The 9184-nt window shown below is 54.8% G+C and overlaps 2 protein-coding genes across 2 annotated transcripts; both read left to right on the forward strand.

Moving 5' to 3' along the window:
• The first annotated feature begins 1400 nt into the window (after positions 1 to 1400).
• On the forward strand, positions 1401 to 4336 carry Galr2 (galanin receptor 2). The gene is made up of 2 exons (XM_004630210.2): positions 1401 to 1892; positions 3095 to 4336. Exons 1-2 carry the CDS (start codon positions 1525 to 1527, stop codon positions 3852 to 3854), a joined length of 1128 nt encoding a protein of 375 aa, XP_004630267.1. The 5' UTR covers positions 1401 to 1524; the 3' UTR covers positions 3855 to 4336.
• Positions 4337 to 5070: 734 nt separating this feature from the next.
• On the forward strand, positions 5071 to 9119 carry Zacn (zinc activated ion channel). Its single transcript, XM_004630211.2, has 9 exons — positions 5071 to 5167; positions 5244 to 5368; positions 5513 to 5557; positions 5697 to 5803; positions 5992 to 6161; positions 6915 to 7039; positions 7147 to 7357; positions 7462 to 7626; positions 8055 to 9119. Exons 1-9 carry the CDS (start codon positions 5071 to 5073, stop codon positions 8240 to 8242), a joined length of 1233 nt encoding a protein of 410 aa, XP_004630268.1. The 3' UTR covers positions 8243 to 9119.
• Positions 9120 to 9184: the final 65 nt, after the last annotated feature.

The following is a 9184-nucleotide window of genomic DNA, read 5'->3' on the forward strand; positions in this document are numbered from 1 at the left end:
TGCTCTGTGCTGCTCTGTGTTGGACCCAGCTGAGTATGGACTGAAACCTCCAGTAACTGTGAGCTAAATAAACCTTTCCTTCCTTCATTTTGAGTGTCGGGTATTTGTCCCAGCAACGAGAGAAGAGTAACAAAGACACCCCGATAAATAATTTAAAACAAAATTAAAGAAAAATAAACAGGAGAATTACAAGTTTGAGACCAGCCTGGAAAACTTAGAAAAGGGTTCAGGATGTACATCCATCTCAGAGTGTTTGCCTAGCATATGGAAGGGCTTGGCTTCAATCCTAGCACTTCCCAAAGGGAGGGTGTGTGTGTGCGTGCGTGCATGTGCTTGTGCGTGCATGCGTGTGTGTGTGTGTGTGTGTGTGTGTGTAAGATTCTGATACATAGCACAATGCGGATAAATGTTGAAAACTGCAATCTAAGTAAGCCTATGCTTACATGAAGAACCTAGAATAGGCTAGTTCATAGTATAAGCAGCAGGATGATTGCCATCCTCCATCCCCAACAACAGGGAGTTATTTCATTTGTTTCAGTTTTGCAAAATGAAAAAGTTCTGAAATTTGGATGAAACAATAAAAATATACTACTGAACACTTATAAAAATGCTTAACCAGATATAATGGTTCAGGCTTTAGGCCTCATATATCCATCCTCTATTACAGTTGAGAAAACAAAGACCCAATGTCAAAGACAGAGGACCTGGGGCTGGGAAGATGGCTCAGTGGAATAAGCGCTTGCCTGGCAAGCGCCTGAGTTTAATCCCTGGTTACACACACACACACACACACACACACACACACAGAGGACCTTCCACCCACCAGGTTGCTCGCTAAGGTTCCTATGAAGCCTGGTACCCCGGAGAACATACTACTGATCTGAACACTTAAAAATGCTTAGAGGGCAAGGGTGATGGCTCAGTGGAATGAGCGCTTCCCTGGCAAGCATATGGGCCTGAGTTCAATCCCCGGTTCCGCAAAAAAAAAAAAGTGTGAAGCAAACCACCCAGTCCTCCATCCAGTGCCCCCCTCCCCACGGAGGGGAGACCAGAATCGGGGCACCAGAGCCAGCGCATGGGTTAGACTGTGGGGAAACGCAGGGATCTCGAGTGCCTGCAGTGCTCTCTCTCGGTGGCTTAGCACTAGGGTTCTTCCTCCCTCCTCCACTGTCCTGCGTCCTTGGGAGAAGACAGTTGTCCGATTCAGTGAGCTACAGTAGAGATCCTGGGGCCAGAGAATGAGAGCAAGTACCAGCGCCACTCTCCACCCTGGGGTGGGCTGTGGGTGCCCTGGACGACGGGAACGTGCATGAGGCCACTCGGCAGCACCGCTCTTAGCACAGCAGGAACAAGCCCACCCTCGGCTGTTCGCTCCTCCCCCTGACCCAGCGCACCCCAGCTCCGGCGCCTGCAGCCCCGCGGAGTCTGGCTGGGCCCCCTCGGCGGCCCAGGCGGCGAAAAGTTGTGTTCTAACCAAGACCCAGACCTTTGCAGGAGCCACGCAGCTTCGGGGTTGGTGTCACCATGAACGCCTCGGGCAGCCTGGGGGGCGAGAACGCAAGCCAGGAGGGCGGCGAGGTTGGCTGGCAGCCAGAGGCGGTCCTCGTGCCCCTGTTCTTCGCGCTCATCTTCCTCGTGGGCACCGTGGGCAACGCCCTGGTACTCGCTGTGCTGCTGCGCGGCGGCCAGGGGGTCAGCACCACCAACCTGTTCATCCTCAACCTGGGCGTGGCCGATCTGTGCTTCATCGTGTGCTGCGTGCCCTTCCAGGCCACCATCTACACTCTGGAGGGCTGGGTGTTCGGCTCCGGGCTCTGCAAGGTCGTGCACTTCCTCATCTTCCTCACCATGCACGCCAGCAGCTTCACCCTGGCCGCAGTCTCCCTGGACAGGTGAGCAGGTGTTGAGTCAGGGGCTGGAAAGGGAGGCGCGATCCCGAGATCAGGAGGGGCACGAAGAGGGAGGGAGATGACACTAAGATGGCAAAGGGACTGGAGACAGTGGAAGACAATCGGATGCGGAGGATAAAGAGGGCCAAGAATGGAGGACGTGGTGACCCTCCGTTGGTACTTCCTCGGGACCTCTTGGGCTGCAGAATTCAGCTCTCCAGCGCCGCCCGCGCCTGATAATGAGCGGCGCTTCTCCGACACAGCCTTTTCTCTTGTGTCATCTCGTTTGAGTGTAAAGCCCCTGTTAGGCTATGATGGGTGAGGTTACTGTGCCCAATTTACAGAAAAGATAGAGTTGGTGAGCCCGCCATCGTGTGCGGAAAGCGAACCACCCGTCTTTTAGAAGTCCGGGGCCTCCCCCGTCTCCTGCGCTGGCCTAGAAGCCACAAAATGATTGTTGAGCCGCTTCACATCCCTGGCTCACTCTCAGCCCACTCCGCACCCTGTCCCCTGTCTCCGGGTGGAGGAGCAGGGAAGGGGCTAGGTTGGGGCAGGGGAGGAGAGTGCCTTGGGGTTCTCCCTCCCCAAAGGACAGCCAGAGTACACCTTTCCTAGAGCACAGGTCTCAGGGGAACTTGGCAGGATATTAGGATGGGGAAGAAATGAGGTCCGACTTCGGTAACCCCATCTTCTGGATCTTGCGGAAGAGCAATGAGGTGAGCCTCCCATTTCCACAGCGTCGGAGCCGAGATGTGTCTGGTCAAGTGCGTTGGGACCCGAAGGCTCCAGCCTCCCTCTGGAGTTCTCCAGAGCTTCCTTCCCCAGCTTGTCTGCTCCGGGCCTTCTGCTAGCGCCTCAGGCGCCAGTTTTAGTGAGGAATGTCACTAATGGATAACGACTCTGGGCTCTGGGCTCTCCTCTGGGCCCATGGCTGGCTTCCAATTTTTAGTCTTCAGTGTCTTCGGGTGCTCTTCGGCGTGGAGTATATCTGTAGGCACAAAACTCAGAACAGCAAAGAGTGGCTTCCATGAGCGCCTTTCCTGCCACACCGGTTTACTTTCAGGCACGCTGGGTGTGCTGCGGTGTAACCTCGCCTTAGGGACTTTTCTGAGAGCTGCCGTAGAGGCTGAGATGCAGGGGTAGCGGCCCACCTGGCGTGAACCGCACTGTTCACCCAACGTCTCCCTTTCCAACCTGCTCCCCAGGTATTTGGCCATCCGCTACCCGCTGCATTCCCGCCAGCTGCGCACTCCTCGAAATGCGCTGGCGGCCATCGGGCTCATCTGGGTGCTGGCGCTGCTCTTCTCCGGGCCCTATCTGAGCTACTACCGCCAGTCGCAGCTAGCCAACCTGACTGTGTGCCACCCAGCCTGGAGTGCGCCTCGCCGCCGCGCCATGGACCTCTGCACCTTCGTCTTCAGCTACCTGTTGCCGGTGTTGGTTCTTGGCCTGACCTATGCACGCACCCTGCGCTACCTCTGGCGCGTTGTAGACCCTGTGGTTGCAGGATCTGGTGCCAGGTGCGCCAAGCGCAAGGTGACTCGCATGATCGTCATCGTGGCGGCGCTCTTCTGCCTCTGTTGGATGCCTCACCACGCGCTTATTCTCTGCGTGTGGTTCGGCCACTTCCCCCTCACACGTGCCACTTACGCCCTGCGTATCCTCTCGCACCTGGTTTCCTATGCCAACTCCTGCGTTAACCCCATAGTCTATGCGCTGGTCTCTAAGCACTTCCGCAAAGGCTTCTGCAAGATCTGCGCAGGCCTGCTAGGTGGTACTCGGCGGCGCCAAGCCTCTGGCCCAGCGTGCGTGGCGTCACTGGGCATTCACAATGGCAGCGTGCTGGAGCGTGAGTCTACCGAACTGACGCACATGAGCGAAGAGGCCAGGGGCCCGTGTCCCTGTCCTGATTCCTTCCAGCTGCACAGTCCCTGGACCATCAAAATGCCTCCAACAAGATCTTGACCATTAACATGACCTCAATCCTCAAGGCACTTAAGCCTGTAACTTTGGGCATTTTAAGAGTTGGAGGCAGAGGCTGGAGACTGTGAGAGTTTCATCTATTAACCAAAAGTAAAAACCATTTCACCCAGTGACTTGCTCTGTCCAAACAACACATTGTGAAGGCCCATGAGGAAAAGACTCTAGAACTTCACAGGGGATTCCTGATGGATGGGTGAAGGGCACTTTGCTGTTGGGGCAAAGGGAATGTCCACACTGAGTTCAGCAGCCTTAAAATAAAAGTGTCTATCTGGAGCTGGGGAGTGAAGGACCACCAACACGCTTCACATGTGGTTGTTAGAGGCAGCAGGTGTATGTGGACTGCTGAACCATCAGCCAGTGTACAACAGAGGTAGGCAGAGTATTTAAATGTTCAATAAAGTCCTTGACAAATGTAAACACTGCGTGTTCCTAGTTGCATTCATGCACAAATTCCTAACTGGTCCTCGCCTTGGGCCCCTTCTGCTCTGAGCAGCCTGATCAGTGCCCATCCACTGTTGACCTTGATGTTTCCTTCTCTGGATGTAGCTTGACCTAATCATGTCTCCAGTATCCATTTTTGCCAGGGGCCAGGAAAGTGGTTTTCTTGGTACTGCTCCAGCCTGGCTTGGAGCAGGCTGAAAAGTCAGTAGGATATTCCCCTCCCCCCATTTGTTGACTGGTCTCTGTGTCCCTCCATTTGCCCCAGTCCCAGTATTTCAGCCAAGGCTGTTCACTTACACCAGGGTCTAATGAGAGGCATAGACACTTATGGGTAACCCTATCACATATTGTGGAATGGAGGGCACTTTGGCCAACGGCATGGATATTTACCTAGGTTGTTGACAGCTACTGAAACAGAAGAGACCTTACTTGGAAAGCCCAAAGAAGGACGAGGTGGGGGCTCCAGGCTTACTCCATGCCTCTCAGCAGGCTTTGAACAGGGCAGTGGGTTCCAGGTGGTGGAAATGAAGCATGGCAGGGGCACCTGGGCAGGTGCAGGGCAGGTAGGGCTGGGTCCTGGGCTTTGTCTTTAGGTGTTTGCAGAACTGGGTGGGTGGGGGTGCCAAGTACAAGGCCTCAGAGTCACTGCAGAGAGCAGCTGCCTCCATCCAACTCCTCAACCCCCAGAGGTGACTGAAGTACGACGTAGCTTTAAACTCCACTCACTGCTCCCTCCAAGCCCTCTGGGCAGTCACGGATGATGGCTCAGTGGATGGTGCTTCTTCTTACCTTCCTTGGGGTTGGCACCATCCAGCCCTTGGTCCAGGAGTCTGGCTTCAGAGAGTCAGCTACTGGTAAGTTGATGGCTTCAGGACAAGCTTGGGATTTCACCCCCAGGGCACCAGGTTAACCTCAACCTCTACTGTTCAGAGGCTCCATCTCTTCTCAACCTCAACTTGCCCCTGGAGGCTCAGGACACCACCCAGATTCTAAGAACCAGGAGTGCACCCCTGCTTGTGCACGTGCAGGTGTTTGTGTCCAATGTATTTAATGTGGTAAGTGCTGCTTGACTACGGGAAGGCAGGGGACCCAAGTACTAGGCCAGGGAGGGGCAGAACTCAGCACTGGCTACTGCTAGGGTCTCTTGCCTCCTTGTCATGCAGAACCCACCCAAGGTCATGTCTTTCTCCTGTCCTCAGGACATCCTGCAGTACACACTGTGCTCCGTGCTGATGCTAAGGCTGGTGAGCTCCCATCCTGCGGGAGGTAGGACAGGAACACACGGCCAGTCCAGCTTGGAAGCACTGGCATTCATCATCCCGTGGGCATTAGGGGCATGTAAATGCAGAGAACAGGGCTTCAGTGGTGTCCTTGTGTCCCCAGACTTGGGTGGACACTCGCCTGGCCTGGAACACTAGTGCATACCCACGGCATGCGGTCACACTGCCCTGGAACTCACTCTGGACACCCAAACTCACCATCCGGGAAGCGTAAGTGAGGTGGGAACCCACCTACCATACACAAACTTCATTTCACCATCTAGAACCCAGAGACTGCTTTTGGTAAATATTTTCTGCATTTTCCTTTCTCTGACAACAGAGGGGTTTGGGGAGGTGTTGACCCCATCCTAGCCCCAGAAGGTGCTGAGGCTCTCCCTGTGGCACCTCTTCCCTCATAGGCTTTGGGTGGACTGGAAGGACCAGATGCCACAGGTTCGAGTATACCATGATGGCCATGTGGTGCTTAACCTGGCCCTCACCACGGAGACCAACTGCAACTTCGATCTCCTCCACTTCCCCAGGGACCAGAGCAACTGCAGCCTCAGCTTCTATGCTTTCAGCAACACTGGTGCTGACAGGGCAGGGGAGGGCTTCTTTGGCCTCTAGTGCATGTTAGACCCTGGGCTCTGGGCTAAGATCAGTCTACTTCAGGTTTAGGGGAACTGAATGGTGCCAAACAGCACATGCTACTCACTGTGCACCTCCACTCAAACACCAGCCCATCTTGCGTCGGCCTCAGCTGGGGCCTCATTGCCCTCCTCTAGAGCCACAGCCTAGTGCCTTTATAATCCTGGGGTTCTGGTCACTTCAGGTTTCTCTCCTCAGAGCAGGCGTTCCCAACAGCCAGGTCCAAACCACAGTTGCTGGACTACATGCATCCACTCCAGAGGCAACTGAAGGGTCACTAGCCAGGAAGTATCCTCAGCCCATCAGATGACATGTTAATCAGTGAAGTACTTCCCCCTTTACCTCTTTCCCCTCCACAAAAGTGACAACTGCTGCCCCATGGACCATGTTTCCCATGTGAGCTGATGGACTGGTGTATGAGTCTGTGACCATGTCCCTGCCATGAAGTTGCAACTTATTTGCAATGATAACTATTTGTGAATCTAATAGGGCTCTTCCTTTAACTGGAGACAGTGAGGTGTTGAGAAGCATATGGGAAGCCCTTGTATGGATGTTTTTTCTCCAAGCATGCTTTTCAGAAATCACAAGATGTCTGCCTCATTCCTGGGCTCGAGCTTGGGTTTCTACTTTTAAGCGATTTGAGGGCAGGGATCTCCCTTTTCTAGTCTACCCTTCTCATCCCCATCCCTTTCAGTGGAGGAGCTGGAGTTCGAGGCCCACGCAATGAATGAGATTGTGAGTGTCAAGAGAGAATATGTAGTTTATGATTTGAGGATCCAAGACCCACCCCAGGATCTGGTGCCCTGCTTCCAGGTGACGGTGAGTCAAATGGAGGGCAATGAGAGAGCAGAGCTGGGGCCCCGACACCGCCCCCATGCGGCCCACCCCCTTCCACATCCTGAGAAAGGCTCAACTCTTCCTTTCAGATGAGCCTGAAGAACACAGCAGTAGAGTCCATCATATCGCTGCTGGTGCCTGGAGAGGCGCTGTTGTTAGCTGACGTGTGTGGGGGGCTGCTGCCCCTCCAGGCCACTGAGCGCATTGCCTATAAGGTGACACTGCTGCTGGGCTACCTCGTCTTCCACTCTTCCCTGGTGCAGGCCCTACCCAGCTCCTCTTCCTGCAACCCACTGCTCAGTAAGCCCTGCTCCCTCCCACTCCACATGGCCTGTCCCTGACCTGCTGTTACCTGAGCCTCTGCCCAGCCAGGCCTAGTCCCTGAAGTTCTTTCCCACTTTTAGTTTACTACTTCTCAATCCTGCTGCTGCTGCTCTTCCTCAGCACCATGGAGACCGTGTTGCTGGCTGGGCTGCTGGCCCGGGACAACCTTAGGAATAAAAGCAGCCCCAGCCCAGTCCCAACAGAGGAAAAGAGAGATCAGGAAAACCCAGGGCCTAATCCTGAAGGTGAGCAGGAGCTAAGGCCCTAACTAGCGGGTGAGAGCGAAGCCTGGGGCAGGGCTGACAGGGCACAGCAGGCAGGTGCACGCCTAGGACTGGGCGAAGGCTCAGGGCTGGCTGAGTCTGTCGGAGCTACCTGCACTCAGCCAGCTGCAGCTACTATCTCCATGCTCCACTTTGCCCTCCCTGGGAAGAAGCAGGCCCATCTGCAACAGTCATTGAGCTTAGCCTCCCTAAAGGCCAAGGTCACCTCAGACCGTGAATTAATCCCGGAGATCTCTAAGAGGGTATTTCTTCCTGTGGAAGTGGTTTAGGTTGGGCCAGACCCCAACTTTCTTTAGTTGAGAATCTAAGGGAAACTTAGTGGTCTGCTCTGCAAGAGTAGGTTGGAGGAGGTCTGAAGAAAGCTCTTTTCCCTGCTTCCACCCCCACAGTATCCCCAAGAGGAGAAAAAGGCTCAAGGAGCTGGGCTGAGGCTGCTGACCACACCTTCTTCCTCCTATATGTGGCCAGCGTGGTGTGCAGCCAGTTGCTCTTTGCTGGAATCTGGATGTGGGCAACATGCAACTCTGACCCAGCCCCTGGTGAGGCTGTTCCCCATGGTGGACAGCCCAGGGTGTAACAGGGCAGCGCTGGGGCCCACAGACTGTAGGATGCAGTGTAGCTCCCCATGGCTGGAGGAAAAGGCATGGCAGGATCTCTGGAGAGAGGGGAGTGAAGGCCAGCTATTCCCTAACCCTGTAGGCCCTGGGTACCATGAGTTCTTGGCTCTGCATGAGTATGACTAGAAATAAACCCTTCACCCAAGTGCAAGAACACTGCCAGTGTCTGCCTTCATTAAACTCAACTGTTAACACTCGTGCTAAGCAGGGGGCCAACTTCACCCCTTGACCTCCTACTTTGCTCCTGGACCACTCACATCATCTACTCATCTCCCACCACACACACACAGCCTCACTGCTTGTTCTGTGACTGCTGCTATCTGGCCCTGTGCCAGGAGGCGCTAAGAGTGGGGACTAGGAGATGGAGCTGAGTGGCTGGCCTCAGAGGTGGGTCAGAGCTTCTCCACACGCTTCCTGCAGCATGCTGGACTCTACAGGCAACAGGTAGAGAGCACTTCTCTCTCCCACCGAGAGAACTGTGTGGAGAGCCTAAGTCTGTGGATGTTGCACTATATCCGAGAGACGGACCCTGACCGCTTTTTCTCTAGGTCTTCCCTCTGGCTAGGACATGGCCTGCTCCTCTGAGCCCCACCACACTTCTGGGCTGGATGGGAGTTTTCCATCTTCAGGTCTGAACTAGGCTGGGGAGGGTCTTCCCGCCTGGTAGGCAGATACATGAAGAGGCTTGGGGCATGGGCCTCTGGCTTCCTTCTCTTATCTCAGAAGCCATCACATGGCCCTGCCTGGCAGGGCTCAGTCATAAAACTTGAGGTCTCAAAGGTTCCCACATCCTAGGAAAGTGCTGGTTTGAAGGGGAGCACGGGTATAAGGAAGTGGACACGAGGACCAGAGGGTACAGGGACAGGGCTCCTGGATGGGGCCGTGGAGAAGAGTCTCTGTCT

The sequence above is a fragment of the Octodon degus genome, unplaced genomic scaffold (genome assembly GCF_000260255.1).
Source record: "Octodon degus isolate 3935 unplaced genomic scaffold, OctDeg1.0 scaffold00033, whole genome shotgun sequence".
Lineage (NCBI taxonomy): Eukaryota > Metazoa > Chordata > Mammalia > Rodentia > Octodontidae > Octodon > Octodon degus.

What these genes read in the sequence shown, in the direction of transcription:
- Galr2 (XM_004630210.2), top strand. Translation starts at nt 1,525, where the DNA reads ATGAACGCCTCGGGCAGCCTGGGGGGCGAGAACGCAAGCCAGGAGGGC. An exon ending in GCCGCAGTCTCCCTGGACAG is followed by an intron (nt 1,893 to 3,094) that starts GTGAGCAGGTGT and finishes CCTGCTCCCCAG; the next exon opens with GTATTTGGCCATCCGCTACC.
- Zacn (XM_004630211.2), top strand. Translation starts at nt 5,071, where the DNA reads ATGATGGCTCAGTGGATGGTGCTTCTTCTTACCTTCCTTGGGGTTGGC. An exon ending in AAACTCACCATCCGGGAAGC is followed by an intron (nt 5,804 to 5,991) that starts GTAAGTGAGGTG and finishes CTTCCCTCATAG; the next exon opens with GCTTTGGGTGGACTGGAAGG. An exon ending in CTATGCTTTCAGCAACACTG is followed by an intron (nt 6,162 to 6,914) that starts GTGCTGACAGGG and finishes CATCCCTTTCAG; the next exon opens with TGGAGGAGCTGGAGTTCGAG.